The sequence below is a fragment of the Phycodurus eques genome, chromosome 16 (assembly GCF_024500275.1).
Source record: "Phycodurus eques isolate BA_2022a chromosome 16, UOR_Pequ_1.1, whole genome shotgun sequence".
NCBI classification, from domain to species: domain Eukaryota; kingdom Metazoa; phylum Chordata; class Actinopteri; order Syngnathiformes; family Syngnathidae; genus Phycodurus; species Phycodurus eques.
In genome coordinates this window covers 850,346-871,700 of record NC_084540.1, presented here as the reverse complement: position 1 = coordinate 871,700, position 21,355 = coordinate 850,346, and the positions used below count along the sequence as shown (strand labels likewise).

The window sequence follows — 21,355 nt, the reverse complement described above, 5'->3', positions numbered from 1 at the left end:
TCAGGCGCGGTGAAGTAACTAACATACGTTCATATTTCAAACTGAGATTCAAACCTGGATCTCACTACTGAGAGGCAGGTATGCTCACCACTGTTCACTGTGCTGCCTCATTCACTGTACATCCAACCGATTATTTGTGTTGTTCTTTGGATATAGGACCAACTTTGATGGCCGGGTTCCATTTCAATTCACGTGTTATTTGCACGTTCAGGCGAATAGGTTTCAATCCAAGATACAAATCGGTAGCTCCGGTTGTACATTTAGCCGTGATCAGTCAGTTTGTGCTCCGCTGCCTCGACAGCAACCGACATGTTTGTCACGGTTAAAAGTGGCTTTTGCTCTCATCTTCTGTCCAAGATCAATTCAAGATCCGGCGAATGCACCTGCACAATGTAACGAGATTTCCAACTTTGAGTGAGCAGAAATGTGCGGTTGAAAGCGGCGGAAGGCAGTAAGGGGCGGGGCGACACGTGACTTTCACATACAACGCCAGTGTCGCCAATAGTCGTTTATCGAGCCGCATGGTTTACTTTTGTGTACTTTTAGCCGCCAGAGGTCGCCAAAGCTCCCAATAAGCAGGTCGATTGACAGTCACTAAAAATGTGCTCTATTTGAACAGTAAATGACATCGTTTATCAAAGTCCTGAATTTAGTTCGAGACCATTTCCACCGACGGGAAATAATGTTCGTTTGCAGGAGAAATTAGGGCGCGTGGAAAAGAACGCAATTTGGTGAAATGTGACGAGAAGAAAGGGAGAGGAGAGGAGAGGAGAGCGGGATGGAGGTAAACAGATGATGGGAGGGGGAGGAGGAAGAGGAGGAGCAGGAAGCAGGCGGACGCTCGCTCTGTTTAGACAGCAGGAGGACGCGGCGGTGGCGGCTCAACGCCACACGACACGACACGACACGACACGACACGATGGACTGCTAACTGCTACCCGGCGGATATGGAAGGTAGGGCTGACCGGGCGAGGCGTGTGGGGCGAGGGTTCGTCGTCGCGTCGTTCGTGGCTCTCGGCGAGCTTTCGGGGAGGACGGAAGCGAGCGACACCCAGCGGGGCCTGGCTCTCCTCGGCCCGCCCCCGGCTCCCGAACCGGTGTGCGTGGATGGATGTGGGACGTGCGCACATCTCGAGCTTCCTCTCCTTCTCGCATTGAAGGCGTTTACTTCGGACGGTGGCGGAGCCGCATTTTCGCGCACCGGATTGTGACTAGATGGAGGCATTGTGTTGCCATAATGTGTCCTCTGTTCAATGCTGCGTGTGCTCGCAGCATATGAAAAAATGGAGCAGGAAGGAGCATCTGCACCAGAGGCTGTCTCACATTGCGTTTGCTTGCCACACTTTGCAGCAGTGTCTTGCCGAGGCCGCCAGTCACCTATCACAACATCTTCACGATACGGAACACCGAATTATATCACAATCAGAATCATCTTTATGTCAAAAAAAAAAACCAAACAAACAAAAAAACCACACAAGGAATTTCTCCCCGGTCGTTGGAGCCGCTCGAGTACGACAACAGACGGTCAATTGACACAGAACACTTTGGGGACAGAGAGACATTGACGACGACAACAACAAAAAAACAGTCACTGAGCAGTAAAGGGTTGCTACTTATCTGGTACTGCCAGTCCATTTTTTGTTGACAATTGTGCAAAAAGATGCAGAGTCCTCTCGCAGTTTGAATGACTAATATAGCAATGATCATTGTGTGCAAAGGGCGCCGAGACTTCATGCATCAACGTTTGGGTCTGAAAGAAGACAGACAGCACTGCAGGTGGCAAAAGTACTCGCACTCTATCTCCTCGAAAGGGGCTACAGACACTTAAAGGCATAATAACCGATTCAACTCATGGACTTACTGTAAGCAAGAGGAAAAAAAGGCCAGACTCAAAAGTGACATTGATTTTCACTCTCAATTATATACAATACCTGTTACTCTCCACAAAATAATTGTATTAACTAACAACCCCAATTCCAATGAAGTTGGGACCTTGTGTTAACATAAATAAAAACAGAATACAATGATTTGCAAATCATGTTCGACCTATATTTCATTGAATGCACCACAAAGACAAGATATGTAATGTTCAAACTGATCAGCTTGATTGTTTTGAACAAATAATCATTGGCTGCAACCGGTTCCCAAAAAGCTGGGACAGGCTCGTGTTTACCACTGCGTTACGTCACCTTTTCTTTGAACAACATTCAATCAACGTTTGGGAACTGAGGACACGAATTGTTGAAGCTTTGGAGGTGGAATTCTTTCCCATTCTTGCTCGATGTACAGCTTCAGCCGTTCAACAGTCCGGGGTCTCCGTCGTCGTATTTTACGCTTCATAATGCGCCACGCGTTTTCAATGGCAGGCCAGTCTAGTACCCGCACCCTTTTACTACGAAGCCACGCTGTTGTAACACGTGCACAATGTGGTTCGGCATTGTCTTGCTGAAGTAAGCAGGGGCGTCCGTGAAAAAGACGTCGCTTGGATGGCGGCGTGTTTCTCCAAAATCTGTATGTACCTTTCAGCATGAATGGTGCCTTCACAGATGTGTAAGTTCCCCACGCCATTGGCACTAACACAGCCCCATACCATCACAGATGCTGGCGTTTGAACTTTGCGTCCATAACGGTCCGGATGGTTCGTTTCCTCTTTGGCCCGGAGGACACGACGTCCACCATTTCCAAAAACAATTTGAAATGCGGACTCGTCGGACCACAGAACACTTTTCCACTTTGCGTCGGTCCATCTTAGATGAGCTCGGGCCCGGAGAAGCCGGCGGCCTTTCTGGGTGTTGTTGATAAACGGTTTTTGCTTTGCATAGTAGAGTTTCAAGTTGCACTTCCGGATGTAGCGCCGAACTGTATTTACCGACATTGGTTTTCTGAAGCGCTCCTGAGCCCACGCGGTGATATCCTTTACACATCGATGTGGGTTTTTGATGCAGCGCCGCCGGAGGGATCGAAGGTCACGGGCATTCGATGTTGGTTTTCGCCCTCGCCGCTTACGTGCAGCGATTTCTCCAGATTCTCTGAACCTTTTGATGATATTATGGACCGTAGATGATGAAATTCCTCAATTCCTTGCAATTGTACGTTGAGGAACATTGTCCTTAAACTGTTGGACTATTTTCTCACACACTTGTTCACAAAGAGGTGAACCTCGCCCCATCTTTGCTTGTGAATGACTGAGCAATTCAGGGAAGCTCCTTTTCTAGCCAATCGTGGCACCCACCTGTTCCCAATGAGCCTGTTCACCTGCGGGATGTTCCAAACACGTGTTGGATGAGCATTCCTCCACTTTCTCAGTCTTTTTTGCCACCTGTGCCAGCTTTTTCGTAACATTCTAAGTTAATGATTATTTGCTAAGAACAATCAAGTTGATCAGTTTGAACATGAAATATCTTGTCTTTGTAGTGTATTCAATGAAATATAGGTTGAACATGATTTGCAAATCATTGTATCGTGTTTTAATTTGTTTAACACAATGTCCCAACTTCATTGGAAATGGGCTTGTATATACTAAGAAAACAACCTCACTTGACAGCTTCACTGCAATCTAAATTCTATAATAATAATAATCAGGACTGAACTGACCAAAGTGAGACACGATAAGAACAACGGCAAAATTAGTATTAGTAACACAAATTAGCCTGCATATTAGCTGCATACAAACTAGTAATAATTTGTATGCATTTTGTCAAATTAGACGGAGAATCTTTGAATGCAGAAGGTCATGGTTTTTAGGAGACAACGCATTCACCGCAAATCGTTGTTGTTTGCCAACATGCCCGAATTCTCTTAAACAAGGCCGCGGCTAGGGAATACCTTGCTTTTCTAAATCTGCTGGTTCATTGTTGTTCATGCTCTCTGGTTCACGTTCCTCCATGCTGCTGCTGTCCCTTTTTCACGCTGCGTCGAAAAAAAGAAACTTCCTATTTTTACAAAGTAAGGCGTAGGAAGCACAGATATCTGTGGAAGTAAAAGCATCAAGTCACCTGACAAATGCATACTCAAGTAAAGTAGAGATACCTGAAAAATCAAATTAAGCACGGTAGCTTGCATGTTTACGTTGTTACGTCCCACTACTGACAAAGACACACATTAAGAATCTGGAGCAGTCAAACTGCACAATGTTGCGTTCACTGCATCTACCCAAACATTTACATCTCCAAGTGAGTCATTAAGAAAAACATAAGCTTGGCTGTGAGTGTGTTGTAAGGCCTCTATTTGAAGTCCTGCATCCCACGACTGTTGGTGCAATGCTGTGGTTTCTTGTACAATGAAACCTCAAACACAATCTTCGTGGATTTGCGCCATTTAAAACAAAACAAACCAAAACAAAACAAACAAAATGTAATGTGATTTAACTGGTTCCAGAGTGAAACTACTCATGATAGAATTTTTATGAACTGTAAAAGCGATGTTGTAATTAACAGCTGGGCATTCTTAAATGACGGCACGGTGGGCGACTGGTCGGAGCGTCTGCCTCACGGTTCTGAGGACCGGGGTTCGATCCCCGGCCCCGCCTGTGTGGAGTTTGCATGTTCTCCCCGTGCCGGGCAATCCGGTTTCCTCCCACATCCCAAAAACATGCATGAATTGGAGACTCTAAATTGCCCGTAGGTGTGAATGTGAATGCGAGTGCGAATGGTTGTTTGTTTGTATGCGCCCTGCGATTGGCTGGCGACCGGTTCGGGGCGTAGCCCGGCTGCTGCCCGACGACAGCTGAGATTGGCTCCAGCACGCCTAGCGCGACCCTCGTGAGGAGAAGCGGCTCAGGAAAGGGACGGACGGATGGCATTCTTAAATGTCGTACAATTGTAAAAAAAAAAAGGCGAGTTCAACGTCAACTACTGTATAAAAAAAACCCAAATAAAACGTCAAACTTAAGCAAAAGTAGGCAGCACAGTAACTCAGTGTTTAGCACGTCTCCCTCACAGTCCTGAGGCCCGGGTTTGAATCTCGGCTTCGGCATTCGCGTGTACTCTCAGCGCTCGTGTGGCTTTTTGTGGCTTCCTCCCACATTCCAAAAACAGGAATGTTAGGTGAATTGAAGACTCTAAATTGCCTAAAGGTGTAAATGTGCGTGTGAATGGCTCTTCCTCTATATTTACCCTGCGATTGGTTGGCGAGCAATCTGGGTGGTACGCCACCTCTTGCCCAAAGTTAGCGAGGTTAGGCTCGAGTTCCCCTGCGACCCTAATAAGGACAGGCGCTAGAGAAAATGGATGGATAAGCAAAACTACTCACTCTCTGAAGATGAACGCAAAACAAAAAAGTGCCGGTAGTTTCAAGCGTCTGTGGTCACCCTCATGTCACCATTATTCTTTCAACTCTGATCGATTTATATTTTGGTGTACGGATTTGACATTGCTTTCATTTTCTGTGCCACTTATCCTCACTGGGGTCACGGTTGAGCTGGAGCCTCTTCCAGCTGGTTTTGGCGAGAGGCGCGGTAAACCTCGAACCGATCGGGAGCCAATCGCAGGATACGTATAGACAAACGACCCTTCACCCTCATATTCACACCTGTGGACAATTTAGTCTTAAATGAACCGAAGAAACATGTTTTGGGAGTGTGAGAGGAAGTCGAAATGCCTGGAGAAAGCCCAAGCAGGCACATGGAGAACATGCAAACTCCACGCAGGAAGGTCGTAGCCTGAATCCGAACCCTCTACCTCATAATTGTGACTGAATTTGGGGTTTGCCCATGTTAGAGAACAATTATTCAAATAACTCTTATACTATGATAGCAAAAAAAAAAAAACGTCAAAGCAAAAGCTCAGCCTCAAAGCTTTGCAGCGATCGTTCTTCGACTGCAGACTCACACAGAAGTACGTTGGCACGACGGTGCCAAGCAAGGAGGAAAGAGTGTGTAAAAGACAGCGAATGTCCAAAGTTAGGGGTCATACAAAAAAAAAAATATACAAAATACAACGTGTGGAGTCTCCTACAAAGTAGAAGAGGCTTCCGAGACAGCGTGTCTACCATTGTCCATTCAAGGCGACGTAAGCATCGTTCGCTAATTTAATATAGCTTCTCACGACTTGTTAGCTATACCTCCACAGGTGGTCGAGGATAGACACAACCGACAGTGCACTTTCCACCGCTTTAGAAACACCTAATAAGCACTATTCACACACGAGCCACAACGGCCGCAACTGGCGCAGAGGGACACAACGCGCAGACTGGCCAACCTGAGCCAACTACACTCTTCTTTGCTAACACACACGTCACTCACCGGGCCAGGCCTCTGCCACACACATTCAAAGTCAGCAGATATTACAGCGTAGAACGTGAGGATGGTGACCCCAAGTGGACAAAAAATACTACCTGCACCTCACACGCATGTTTTGCACTGATCGTAATAGCTCAGCACACATTGAATCGACACCGTTGACCAGAGATCTTCATTTGGCGTGATTTGGAATCGGAATGACAAAAACGTCTCCATGCGGTTGGTCCGCTGAAGACGAGCCCTTCACCTGTCAATCCAATATACGCCGAGGTTCGCTGTAATCAGCTACTGGCTGAATAACGTGCGCCACCGAGGTCATGCTTATTAACAGTTAACGTTCCCGTGTTTGAGTTAATTGGGGACCGACACACACAACAACTCACGAGCTCGTTGGCTCACGAACACAACAGTTGACCTTCCCTTCAAAGTCTCTCTGTTGTGTGAATCTATGCGCTGCACATGGAGCAAGGCTGTGGGGTATTGGACAGAGCCAACACCAGCACGGGTTTTCCCGCCCGCTAGCGGCGAACGACACCGTCGGCTCACAACGATGACAATTTATCGAGTCTGGTAAAACTATTGTGTCCGTTTTATGTATCAAACGATAGGTCGATATAGTCATTATCGCGACAGGCCTAATTGGTTTAGTTGTTACGTAAAAAGAATATGTTATCCTATTACTCCGATAACAGATGGGATAATCGACTAATTGATTCTAAAAATATGTGATGGCTGCAGCCCCAGTTGCTGTCACACTTTGCCTCTTTGCCATCACCTGTGCCCTTTTGTGATGGCATCTAAATCAAAACAAATCCCCCTTTGAGGTCATTCTTTATGCTCAGCGAGCTGGAGTTGAAATACAGTGGATTGTCTTCCATACTGCGTACAATTCATCATATGGTGGGATTTTGAGTACATGCTGTAATCGTTTTGGGTGGTAAACTCAAACAAGAAAAGAAACATTTTCATGCCTTTTCTAAGGAATACAAAGTACATATTACATAATACACAGTACCACTGTGCATTACTGTATGTTTCAGAGTTTGAAAGGTTTTTAGTGTAGAGAGTGTGAGAGTACGGTAGAGGTTAATAGGAGTGTGGGGAAGATTCCTAAAGCTTTCAAATACTGCGGATTTCACCTGTTGCACGTGTGGTCTGGAAGCTAAAGCCATGATAAAGGAGGGATTACTGTACATGTACAACTACCACCGTACTACTACGTCTTGACTTTTGAGGTGTAGGTGGAGGTATCTTTTCAGAGGGTATCGGTTGAACTCCAAATTGTACAACTAAGGGGTGTTCGACATTTTGCAGAGTGCAGAGGAATGCAACTTTCTTTCTTTTTTGGGTGTGAGCCGTACGGGGAATAGCATTCAGTCACGATAGATTCAAATCATTACAGAGAAGTGGACTGGGCTGTTCTGTACTGACACATTTCTGTACAAAATTGTGCAATAAAAAGACATCTCAATGAATCGATTGTTCTTATTTTTATCCTTATGACTCAGTTCATCACATGCATGAACGATGGCGCATAGTGTTGATGCAGCTTCCCTTGGTGTCTTCATCTTCACCAAACGACAGAAAGTGACCCCAAACCACAAAGAAGTAGGGGTAGCAGTGGATATCGAGTAGTTGTTCTTGGACAGATGAATGACGCAGAAAATGAAGTCTTGGCTGACGCCAGCTCTTTTCTGCGTGCGTGCGTGCGTCTGTTCACGTTGGCCCACTAAAGTTCACATGATCTCTGTATGAGAAGCCACTCGTTTGTCAAGGCGAGATCACAAGACGTGCTTCGATTGCAACATGTGCATGTGTGAATATTTTTAGCCTCTTGGTTGTCAGCGTTGCCAGTGACGACCATGTCATGCTGCATGTTTTTGGCCACTTCCTTTTTATTGTGTGTCAGAACACCCAAAAAAAGTGAACCATTCTATTTCTTATCTATTAATTATAGGACCATTCTTTCTGCAAATAATGCCACACGTTTCCTCACTTTGACCTTGGCTGTCTTGACTGTGTGGCATATCTTAATGACTCTCCACTCTGTTACATTTTACGCATTTCCCTAATTGAAACATCAGTTCAGATTGCAATGGAAATGTCATGAGTAGCTTTTCTATTTACAATTCTTCGCATAATAAACGACTCATTCGGTATATGCCTTTTTCTGAAAATATGTACTGTATATAAGGAAGCCATTCTGAATTTGTCATCAGAATCCATCTAATGGACATACAGTAAGAACCGCCCCCACGCTGAGTTTTCCCACTCATGACACACAAAGCCAAAAGGTAAACAGACGTGCATAAAGTTTTGTTGGATGCGCCGATTAGCGTTGGCTAATAACATTAGCTTTCGTTAAGTGGCACGTACTTGATTGCCGGGCTGCGACCTTGGGGGGTATTTGTGTTTGGCGATGTGTCTGCTACTACATGGACCACGTGTGGAGAAGCACACTAATTGGCAACAAAAGGTGCCCTTTGATTGGCTCAGTCCAGGTGTACCGTGCCTCTCGCGCGGTCAGCTTAAAGCCGAACGAGGACAAGCAGTTCGGAGCGTGGCTGGACGGATGAGCTTTGGCGCACCGCTTTCGTGTCCTTACGGGTGCTCCGTTTCCCCCCCCCCCCGCACTCTGGGCTCCGCTTCGGCAAGTGGAAGTCTCGCCTCTTTCGACCGCCTAGATCACAGGTGTCAAACTCAAGCCCCCGGGGCCCACATCCGGTCCGCACACATTATTTCATGTGGCCCGCTAAAGTCAACTGCCATGATTCTCGTTCAAATCTGTTCCAAAATGTCTCATTGTTATTCGTAATAACGAATAACATTGAGCTATTGCAAAAATGTTTTGTTAGCATACCCCTTTTATAGTTACATGAACAATAGTTGAGCAAACCATTATCCTTGACTTCTGATTTCAAAACGAGTTATCCATCAATTTGTTGTCTATGTGTAATAATATGATGAGGTGATGAAACGTTCATACGGTTTTACAATCATAATAGCCCTCTGAGGAAAACCGTATCTACAATGTGGGAATGTTCTCCAGATGTAGAAAATGACTCAGTCAGTTCTGTAAATCAAATGATAATAATTACGACTGTGGGGGAAACATATGATCCGGTGTTTTTATCTAGCTTGTGACCAAATGATGTTCCATAATATGTATTTAATCACTGGATTTTAATCATTTCGGCTTTTGTTGTGTCAATCCTATTGGAAAAATATCCCTTCATTGTGTTTTGATCATTTCAACCCTCAATTTAGGATCAATGTTTGTCTCCGTATGGATTTTATATATCTCAACCCACCGCAGAAGTGGAAAAAAAATCACTCCTGCAGTTGCAACGAAGTCTGCCGCTGGTCGTAGCCGATTCTGAACCACACGTCACTAAACGAATATGTTATTGCGACTGTGCTTGTCGTGAGTATTTTCGTAGTTGGACTGGTCATCTTGAATTCATCCCCAAGTCGTACGACTTACTACTCAAATAGGCTTTTACACTGTGAGGGGTCAAACCCAGGGCCGGGTGGCCAATTGAGGCCCATATTTGCGACTCCCTACTGGACATCAAAGTTCAGTGTCAATGAGTGGCCTGCACTCATTGTACCGAGTCGTTGCCCTGGCTGTTTTTATGGGGCTTAGGAGCCGCCATAGCTCAAGCTCAGGAGAAGCTTTCGGCAGTGTTTGTCAACAAGTTAGCCAAAGTGAATTAGCAACTTCAGTCATTTGGTAGAAACCTTATCCCGAAATGACAGCAAGTGGAAGAAAAATATAATCCTGTCAGCCAGTCCCAGTCATGTCCTTCTCAAAACCTGCCGTTAAGAGAAAGGTTGGCGATGAGCACGGCCGATTTCAGCAAAAGTAGCAGACGGAATGTTTTTTTTATTGAGCACAGGAGCACCCCGATGTGTCTTGCATGCACAGAGAAAGTTGCGGTGCTCAAGAAATACAGCATCAGACATCATTACTCAAGTGGACACACTGAGAAGTATGCAAAATACCAGGAAGATTAGAGAGAGAACCGGGGCACCGATCTTGTTCTGAACTGTTAATAATAAAGACTGAGAGGACTGGCTAAGTTGTAGTTAAATACTGAATAGGACTTTCAATACTTGAAAGCCTTTTTTTGTGCAATACTTGATGTAGCCCAGACTCTTATCTTCAGCGACCCTCGGATAAGTTAAGTTGGAGACCCTTGCTGCTACGGAATACAGGTCAATTGTAACGGCAATGCACACGACAGGTTTTTAGAAGCCGCGTCGGGAGCGAACTAGAAACATACTTTCGACATCTCAAACACAGGCAAAAAAAAAACAATATCAGTGAGTTCGATCTAACGACAACATCAAGATTCCACAGATGGCACCAAAGTAATCATTTATTGCTTTGGCCTGAGCACAAATACTGCGAACAGTGACGTTTTCTTTTTTGCCAATATTGAAGGATAGGTTGCAAACATAAATCAAGCATTCAAAATCACAAATCCTGAACCACGATCGCATTTTATTCATGTTCATTGCGGTGTATGACGCAGTGGTCAACGAGATCAACGAGATCCGTGACACTCGTCAAACTTTGGCCAACTTTCCAAAACATATTCCTTTTTGAGATCAGCTACATTTCAGTCATTCTACTCACATTTTGTTCACATCAACTGTCACACAAGTATAACATGAAATCAGTCGCTCGTGTAAAGCATAACGCACTTAACATATAACTGTACTGCACTTTTGTATCACAATTGACAAGCACGTGGCATGTGGCGCAACAACGGTGACAGAATAACAAAAGCAAAATATTATGTTCACAAAAAAGCTGCTTCATGTCAGCTGTGGCTGGCACAGAGTCCGATCGAGCCCGTGGCAATGGATCAAAAGGTGAGGGTGAAAACCAGTAGCCTGCTCCCTGTGGTATGACTCGACATTGTCGTCATCTTTGTCCCCGATGAAACTTGTTTTGGCCATAAAACCGCTTCAGTTTGTAGCTGTGCACTCATGGATTGACGTGATGGCAACGAGAAATGAAGTAGCAGATGTTTAAACGCTTGGCTGACACCTGTTTTTATGGTAGTTAAAATGCAAAGTTATTACCACTGGTGAATTACATGCAACAAGAATGGTTTGCTTTCAGCGTTGTTTGTCTGCCCGCTTTAACATGATCAAACCTGATGATGCAATTTAGAGCGTGTCTGAATGACCAAACAATTACTTTTCCTCCTCTTCGACACTGTCTAGAACATTCAGAAATGACAGTGGGTGGCATTGCACCAAGTGGGAGAATGTGTTAGCTGGTTTAGCTTGTGCCCACAGCCCAAATTTGATGCTTTCACTGATCATCGTTTCATTACAATTCTTCCAAATGAGCGTCAGCAATGTTGCTCAGAAAAGCTAGCTTGCTCTGTTCTGTTCTGTTCATTGGCCCCTGCACTGATAAACTTGCGTTGTGTTGTTATTTATGTATGGTTACAGTTCGTCGTCGGTTTTTTTTTTATATACACATTTGCCTTTCAACCACAATTGATTTGAAAAAAAAGTTAAGATGTGACTGAAGCGTAGCCAATAACGTTTATTTGAGAGGTTTCACAAAAACATGACATCTGCCATTTGGGAATTGTGGCCATTTAATGCTGATTACTTCATTCAGGGACTCAACAGTATTTGGAAAATTTACCTAATTGTCCATATAAACCATAATTGTTTACACCTGGAGCCCGTGGACATCCAATAATAAGGCTAACTGCTACATGCTAGCTAACCAAATATATAATATAAAGTGGTGATGTGGTGTATAGGCATTTGGGTAACCGCAGCAAACTGAAAAATCTCATTTTGTAGCGCAGGCATCTTCTGTATTTACACACTAAATACTGAATTCAGAATTCATTCTGGATTCAATGGAAATACAGTACAGTACACTTCGCATAAGCGCATAACCTGCTCTGATTGGATAGAAAAACCAAATCACATATTGACGAGAGGTGACGACCGGATCATGGCAGTTACTCGTTCCCCACATTTTACAATGTGTTTAAAGTGTGACGAGATTATTTTAAAATACTTGCCGAATAATATTTTTCAAGGATTCCAAGTGTTTCTTTTTTTCAATGAATTTGTCACCAATGTCGTTTTCATAATTTCCCCTATTTTAAACAATGCTTTTAATCAAGGATTTTTTTGGGTTTGATGTTTTTATGACATCATCAATGATTAGATTTAGAGAGATGATTTTGTTTTTTTTTTAAACGTTCTTGATTTTCTTGACATCGCCAACATTTAAAGGGATAACATTTGACAGTGATTTGTATTTGAATATATAACCATCAACAATTGAAACATTTGAAAAAAACATTTTTGAATTTTTTTTTTTCCATCTGTGGTTTGTCACGAAAATGTAATGGGGACCATCCGTCCTTGGAAGAAATCCTTACCGTAATAACTAAGGTCATTGAAAATGCAGCCTATTTTGTGGTGGCGACAAACCTTTAAAACAATGAAATCTGTAATTATGAACTGGAGATAACATATATTTGTGAGAAAGATACAGATTGTCACTATTTTAAGTTTCTCTTCTTTTCTTGTCTCCCAGCTCATGTTCTCCAGACATGCTGCCACCCTCATCTCCATTAAGCTGCTGTTCACTGGGGCACATTTGAATTCTCAAACATGATGAAGACGGAACCTGCGTCAGCCACGGCGGACAACGGGGCCTCCGCCGGGAACAGCGGGGGAAGTGGGAGTGCCAACATGCGGAGCGCTTCGCCACACCGAAATGCCTACGAGGCGGGTCTGGCGGCACTGAAGAAAGCCACCGATCACCTTAACGGAGGCTACGACCCCGCCTCAAAGCCAGCACCCCTACCCAGGCCAAATGGGAGGGGTCGTAGATATGGATCAAACGTTCACCGCATCAAGAATATGTTCATGCAGATGCAGTCACCAGGAGATGAGGAGGATGGTGCCAAAGTGATTGGTAAATAGGAATCCTGTTGTACACATAACCACAACAATGAAACAATCTTTTTTTTTTTTTGGCTAGCCGAACAAGCGCCAGAGTTAGCCACCCTCTCATTGGCAGGAAACGACCAGGCAGTCAAACTGTCCCTTCCGAGGGCGTCGAGCCTCAACGAGAACGTCGACCACAGCGCTCTGCTCAAACTAGGGGGCACAGTTTCAGACAGGGTGAATCGTTTCGACACCAAAACGGATGGCGAAGGCCCGAGCTCCTCTGGCTTGTCCAAGCTCCAGGAAACCAGGAGGATGTTTGAACAACGGACGTTACAGGTTAGAAATGGCATCATTTAACGTACTGTTTGTTTATCTTTAGTCCACTGGTGCGACTGTATGGATCACTTGTCAAGTCAGCACACCACGAACCACCTGTTGGCTGCACACTAAACTGATCTCACTATTTGGAAACAAGGATTTTGTACAGGTGCTGGTAGTGTGGTGGTTTACACAGCTGACCAGCACAGGTGGTGTGAGATAAATTCCCACTTGATTCACTCACGACGAATAACAATCTGATTCACCGTAGACCAGTCCAGGGTGTAGTCTGTTACGCTAGGCTGCAGGCAGGCCCTGCCACGACCCTGAACAGGATAAAGGAATATACAACTACAATACAAAGTAGAAAGAATACTGGGAAAAAATCAAGATGTTGTCGCCATCTGTCCACTGATTCTGTGAAACCTAAAAATTAGATGCTACTATGTCTACCAACCTTCTTATGCCTACGATGTATTCCTACATGTTTGAGCCGAGAAAATATCTGTTCAACGCCTCCGGTGCCTGGAATATATTCCACCTGGTTGTCGTGGGGCTTTCCACGCCGCGACGAGAGGAGCTCGCCACCAACTAACCTCGCGACTTAACAGGCTTCCGGGGCTCCTCTTGGCCAGTAGACAGGTGCGGACTCGTCCGCAGCATCACCTCCTCGTTCGGAAACTTAAATAATGACACTGAGCTGCTTCTGTAAATTGTGGCAATCGTGTAGAGGCATTTTTGACGGGGCGTGGGCATAGCTAGCTAGCTCGCTGGACGCTGCCTGGTAGCAACAGGCCAAGAATTTTTTTAACTCGCGGTTGTGCTGGAAAGCCACGAATGCGAACGAAGGCACTCAAGTTTTTATTGAGTGGAGAGGGACCGGCTCACTGCGGATGCCAAAGTGAATCAGTGGGCGCCATTTTAGCTGCGGCCAAAAAGTGAGGAAAAGTGAGATGGTGAAAAACAGTGGAATGCCGTATTTCCACAATTCTGTACTGCAATCTGTAGTTCTCAGGCTTTTTCAGAAATGATCATGTGTGATGTATTTTGCAACAAATCTTTGATTACATTTAACAGGGTGTTTCATACGAAGTACATTTTGTAGAAATACAAAGAAAATGTAAACGTAAAAGAAAATAGGAAATGCACAAATGGATGGATTTTGAACAGACGTAGAAAGGAGCGCTCTCCTTTTCGTTGAGTTTGATTTGATTTTCTAGTTCGTTTTCTTAGTTTCTAAAACATGCTCGGTTAATTGAAGATGAACGTGAGTCTGAATGATTGTCTGCCTATGTGTCAGCCTTGTGATTGATTGACTGGTCCATGGTGTACCTTACCCAATTTCAGCGTTTGTTTCCCTGAACAGGATAAGATGAACATGAAATGTTTTGGTTTCCTCCAGGAAAAACAAGCCGCTACCAACAGGATTTTACTGACCAAGGAGCGAGCTTCTGGTTTCCAGGACAGCCGTCTGGATGTGGTGGCACGCTTTAATGGCTCTACCGAGGCTTTGGATCGCTTGGATGACCCCCCTAGTCCCCCTCCCGCTCCTGCTCCCGTTCCTGCCGCCGCAGCTGCTTTGGGGCCCGCCGAGGCCGTCAGCCCCACCGTGAGCCAGCTCAGTGCTGTGTTTGAGAAGGCCGATCTACAAAACAATCTCTACCTCCCCAACCGTCGGTCAAGACCTGCCCCGGGACCAAAGCCAAAACTGCCAGCCAAAGCGGGGCCTGCTAGGTGCCAGGTAAGAAGATTTGTTTGTCTTTAAGGGATCATTTGGAAGGGGATTATTTTAGCCTAAATAAATTAGCTTCACGTCTTGTCTCATTCCACTACTTTCCTCCTGAAGTGGTCACTTTAATGCCAAGTGCCCAGGGTTCCACTTATGGATTGACGGTCGAGGACTTTCACTCTTGTAGTTCTTCCAGTGACTGTTTGCTACTTTGCTAATCCTGGGTTAGATCCCCATTTTCCTTCAGAACTTACTCAGTTCTTATAGATTCATTCACTTACTTTAAATATTCCTCAAAGATTTGCTCCCTTGATATAACAACATTACAGTTCCTGTAGGTTGTTGTTGCTCATGTCTCTTGTTACACCACATTCCAAAGATACTGGACTGATTTTCGAGATGCCGTTTGGTTAGAGTATGTTCATGAAATCAGCTCACCTTTGTGACATTATGATCCATTATTCGGCCAGGAGGTAGCCTTTCGAGGAGGGTTCAAGATAGCGACAAAGCAATATAGTCTAGTGTACGATACCTGACCAGTGGGAACACTCATGTGGGCTATGCTGTTGGAATTATGCCCAATACATGTGTACTACTGCACACAAGATGTGCCAACTAAAGTAACACCACGGCAAGACAAGATGGAGCCGTACATTTACAGTATTTTGGTGAAGCCAAATTCAGACCATCTGAGCATCAAAACACAAATTTGAGACTCGCCAGCCCAAGCAGGCAACTCTTTACACAGTCTGTGAGTTTATAGCCTCAATTTGCTTTTGTTAGGTGAGAGGCTTGAAACAATGTGGATGTCTATAGCTGTAGTCCATCTTTGACGCTCATCTGCATATGGTTGCACTTGTAACAAGTAGCTTCGATACTATTGCCTCTCCTTTAGATGAGCCTAGCCTAGATAAATGTTGGATCATAAGCTTAGCAATGATGACCTTTTGGTAATATGCTGACATTTTTTGGTATGGAGTGAGAAGTATGTTCATGGTGTTAAACAATGATATAATTTGTCTCGCTCTCTCTCTCTCAGATGAAAGGGCCTCCTCCGAGTAAGGAGGACTTAGAGGAGGTAACAGCAGGAAGTGCCCACAACCAGGCGCCGGAGGTCCAAGTGACGGATCCACGCCCACAGTGCGACATCGGCGGAGCGGTGGTCAGCGAGGAGGAAAGATCTAGACATTCAGGAGATCAGCACTCTGATACCACTTTACCTTCCTACTCAGAGGCCAAAACAGAGTCCGAATCCCATCTTGGATTGACAGAAGACAGGGGCTCGAGTACCGTGGCGGTGGCCGCATCCTTTCAGGAGCCACAGACTGTGGAACAGCATTGTTGTAGGGGGGATATTGAGGCTGGAGCCAGGTTGGTTCAAGCTGATGTCCATGCTTCACTTGAAAATGGGGAAAAAGAGCCACCAGCTTTTGAAGTTACTGAGGCAGACCCTGAGAGAAGGGGCGATGAAGAGGAGAATGACGAGGATGGCTCGAGGAAGGAGGATTACTCCGAGGGGGATCTGGTGGATGTGAGTGCGTACAGCGGCCTTGGCGAGGATGACTCTGAGGGGAGCCAGCTGGACGATGATGATGATGAGGAAGACAAGGAAGCATACCAGCCGGAAAGCAGCTGCACAGAAATTGAGGGTCTCCCTGAAGAGGAGGAGCCCGCACCTGCCAATAGAAAGATTCGATTCAGCACTGAGCCCATCAAGGTGAGCTTTCAACTGCCAAGTCTGTCACCATCACACTCACTCTATGACATCCATTCACTCAGGGCCATATTCTCCCGATTGCATGTAAGTCTTTTTTTTTTTAAATGAGCCTGGCTTGCACATTTTTCAGCTATACGCATTCTCCTGTTCCGACCTCTAAAACACCCAACGTGCGTAACCTAGACATTTGTCTGCAACAATCAAAGAGGCGTGACTCGTTGAAGTCTGAGGTTCACTATAAATCACGGAACATGGAGTTTTCCTGAGACTTGTGAATGTCGTGGAAATCAATTTGGAAAATATAGCAAACTGATATATGTGTATGTATGTGTGTGTGTAAATGTGTGCGTGTGCGTGTGCATATATATATATGTATGAAAATAGCGGCTGTGTTGTTGCCAATGGGACCTGCGCACCGCTCTAGCTAACATGCTGCAATTTGAAAGATGTGTTTTTTTTTATTTAATTCTGTATGAAATAAATCCAACAAAAGTAATTCAATCAGAATACTGTGCTATGACTGAAGACCTTTGAAGGTCCATCAATAGAAAAGGGGGTGTGCCTGCCGTTCTATAGCTCAGAGGTGCCCTGCAACCTTACTTGTGCCACAGACTGAGTCACTTTAACGTATTCGATAACTGCCTTAGAAACAAAAAACCCAAATGCTTCGATAACCTACCATTCTACCATTACGATGACTGTAGTGGGAGGCCTGCGCTTTAAAAAAAAAAAAAAAAAAAAAAAAATCCAGCTGCCAGCAGAATTTTTGAAGCAAAAATGAAAACCCCTTCCATTTTTTTTCTTTTTGCCATTTAATGATTAATATGACGTCGTTCCGCCATGGGCGGAATGTCGTAGGGACGCATTACAGCCGTTGGACAGTCGGTGAGCGTTGTGGGCCAGGTGTGTCGCGCACCGCCAGCATGAGTCAGCCGCTGACATCCCGGCGATGGGCAGTTAACTGATTCAAAACGTGCAATTTGGTGTTTCATCTTCACCGGACGCTGGACTTCCTATAGTCTCTGGAGTGCGGAAGAGGAAAAGTGCTTAAGTTAATGAGAGAATGCGCGCAGCATGCACACATGGGAAAATGTGCCCCAAAATTAGGTTTTAGTTAAATTAATGATTGTAGGAGATAATTCATTCCTGTGGGCTGTTTTGTGGGTTGCTTGGATAGAAAATGCTAAAAATATAGAATTTCCTTTTTTTTCACTTTTTGCCATGTGTGTCACTATGGTGTGATTGGAACTTCCCACTCAATATCCGTAAATGTTGTCATTCTACAAGAAAGTAGCCTGTTAACTCGCTAAATAAAACATACAGTGGACCACCGTTTTCAAATGCTGTTATAGTTAAAGTTGAATGTTATTTGTCTTCAAGATATGAAAGTATTTTTCGACAAATGGCATTTTACAGATAAAAGCCAAATATTCTTACCAATGGGAGGTGACCAAAGACCTGGAGAATACTTTCAGCTCAGCCTGAAACGTCATTCGACATGAATGCTTGTCTGGATTGGTGTGTTGGGCAAACAACCCCAAACCCAGAACTCCGATCTTGTCATCTTGTCAAATGTAAATGTAGTCTTTAAAGACACAAATAGATGATTTCAATTCAAATGATCATTTACTGCAATCCAATCATGGGAATGGGGTGAAACGATTTTAAAATAAGTGATGAGGGAAATGGATTTAATAGATGAGTTCATAGAGTGTGTGTTTGTGTGTGTGTGTGTGTGTGCGTGTCAAGTAAATTCATTGACGTGCTTCATCCTTCGTCACACACATACTCCAAATCACATATGGGGAGAGGTGCTGCAACTTAGCATCTGATTATCAGTGTGTTGTGACATTATACTTCCTCATGGAAAGTGACTCCATGGAATTAGGGGATTAGCATTACGGAAGAATAAACGGTGTCTCTTTGGAGTGCAAAATTACATGTTTTTTTAAGAGCATTACTGGGCGGCGTAGTTTGATTGATCACTTTTGTTGCCGTGCCGTGTCCTCATACATCCGATTCCAGGAGGTTGATGATCACAAGGAAGAGATTGACGCATGTATTTTTTGGTCATGTCAAGAAATAATTCTTTTGATTTGTTGGACTTAGAAACTAACCCCTGACCCCTGACCACTCACCCAGGGTGCATCTTTGTTTCTTGAGACAGTTGAGGTCACCGCGTACCTGGTCAAAATAGTTGATGGGCAGCAGCCTTTTGCACAGATGCACGAAGCTGCAGGGACATACTGTATGTCAAAGAAACAGACAATATGACTGCGACAAAGTAATGACAGGTTGGGAGACATGTTATTACGTGGTTGTGTTTTTGACTGCTCGTTTAACTTGACCTTTGCGACCACACGTCCTCAGGATCCTTCAGTATCTTTTGCTCACTGTCTCCTCTCGTCTGACATATGCGTGCAGCAGACAGTGTGAGTCGTGAGCTAATTGACCATCTCTAACCAGTGTCAAAGATTAAGCTAAAATGAGTCGCGGGTAGGCCTATATCACATCCCATTTATCAAGAAAGAAAGCAATTTAATTATACAGTAGTTCTATTCTAGCGTGATGAGTAGTTAACCACGAGGTCGTTAATTTACATATAGTGATACAGTGAGGAGGCGGCACGGTGGGCGACTGGTTTGAGCGCCCGCCTCACAGTTCTGAGGACCCGGGTTCAAATCCGGTCTCGCTTGTGTGGCGTTTGCACGTTCTCCCCGTGCCTGCGTGGCTTTTCTCCGGGCACTCCGCTTTCCTCCCACATCCCAAAAACATGGGCGGTAGGTTCATTGACAACTCTAAATTGCCCGTAGGTGTGAATGTGAGTGCAAATGGTTGTTTGTTTGTTTGTATGTAGTGGTTCAGGGCGTAGCCCGCCTCCTGCCCGATGACAGCCGGGACGGGCTCCAGCACGCCCGCGACCCGCGTGAGGAGAAGCGGCTCAGAAAATGGATGGATGGATGGATGGATACAGTGAGCACTTGTTTATTACGGGGAATATGTTCCACACCCACTTGTGACAGTTGAAAATCTGCGATATCGAGAGACCACGCTCGCTTGCTCAGAGACAAATCGTGCTTGCTCCCAGCTGTTTATTTGTCACTCCCAGTTGAAGTTACCTGTAAAACTGACACAGAAAACAGAAGAGAATTCGACATTGTATATTTAAACACAAAAATGTTCAACCAAACCATACAATAACGAAAGTCAGCTCGCTTTATGCTAACTTATAATGGGAAATGCCAAAGATGGGCTAGCTGAAATTAGCATTGATCTTACATCATTTAAAACTTTCAAACAATTGCTACATTTACACAATTTCACAATTTCTCTTCTATGTGGGGAAAATGCTAATTACTGGACTTTCGTTGCGGATCTTCTCTGCCTCTCTTCGCCTTTCATTAGAGTAGACCTCAGTGCTGGCCGGCACGATGCCGCATAACCCGCTCGGCTACTACGTTGAAGGCGTGCTATTCTCAATTTGGACTTGCCTGTATACTGTGAAAAGCCGCGAACAAAAACGATTGCCAAGGTACTCTTTTATGTGGCCAAAGGTATCTTCTGAAAGAAGGATTTATTAGCGCTATCGGAAGGCGCGCTTTTAGCAACTGTCTTCTTAACTCTATTTTCGTCTGTGACCGAAACATTCAAAGTCGCTCGATATATACGTTCTGGCCTTCAAGCAGTTGTTGTTTTAGCCGTTTGTGTTAAAGTTGACGATTATATGTGCACCCCCAATTTACCGATCCAAAACATCACGGCACGTGCGCTGTCTTTTGGTTAGCGCAAACTCAAGTCACAATGGGCACAGAACAGCAGCTGCGGGGCTCCCCTGAAGCTGAAATGTTTCCTGCACGTCGCCTCAATCCTATCAGGCTTGTGTTTACGTGTGCTGAATCGTGAACAAGGTTTGCCCCTGTGAGTCTGAGAAAAGCAGTTGGAATGTGGCTGGCCGGAAAAACAAACACACACACAGCCATGTACGCACACGCATCAGGGGCTAAAAACAGTGCCGATTCTTCATTTAGAGAGGTCAAATGATTACTTGCAATGAATCACATTTTATATGCGTTCAAAATATAGATATGAACTATTTCAAACTGTCAGAGAAAGCAGTAGTCGCCAAGCATTTTGAAACTGAGAGCTACTTCTTGAGTGCTGATTAATGCGAAGGGCTACCAGTTTGATAAAACACGTCACCGATGTAGACACTGCTCATGTTTGCGATTTCTCTCCAAAATGATCAACGATGATTTCACGAGGGGCGGCACGGCGGTCGACCGGTTAGCGCATCCGCCTCACGGTTCTGAGGACCGGGGTTCCATCCCCGGCCCCGCCTGCGTGGAGTTTGCATGTTCTCCCCGTGCCTGCGTGGCTTTTCGGTTTCCTCCCACATCCCAATGAG

General features: G+C 44.8%; 1 protein-coding gene across 1 annotated transcript in view; it reads left to right on the top strand.

Moving 5' to 3' along the window:
- The first annotated feature begins 811 nt into the window (after window positions 1-811).
- The window catches only part of LOC133415482 (neurabin-2-like), a 40,289-nt gene continuing 19,745 nt past the window's right edge, over window positions 812-21,355 (top strand). Inside the window, exons 1-5 of the mRNA XM_061701587.1 lie at window positions 812-954; window positions 12,828-13,211; window positions 13,317-13,522; window positions 14,907-15,245; window positions 16,273-16,950. Coding sequence (XP_061557571.1) covers window positions 12,905-13,211; window positions 13,317-13,522; window positions 14,907-15,245; window positions 16,273-16,950 — 1,530 coding nt within the window. The 5' untranslated portion in view covers window positions 812-954; window positions 12,828-12,904. The remainder of the gene's footprint in view (window positions 955-12,827; window positions 13,212-13,316; window positions 13,523-14,906; window positions 15,246-16,272; window positions 16,951-21,355) is intronic.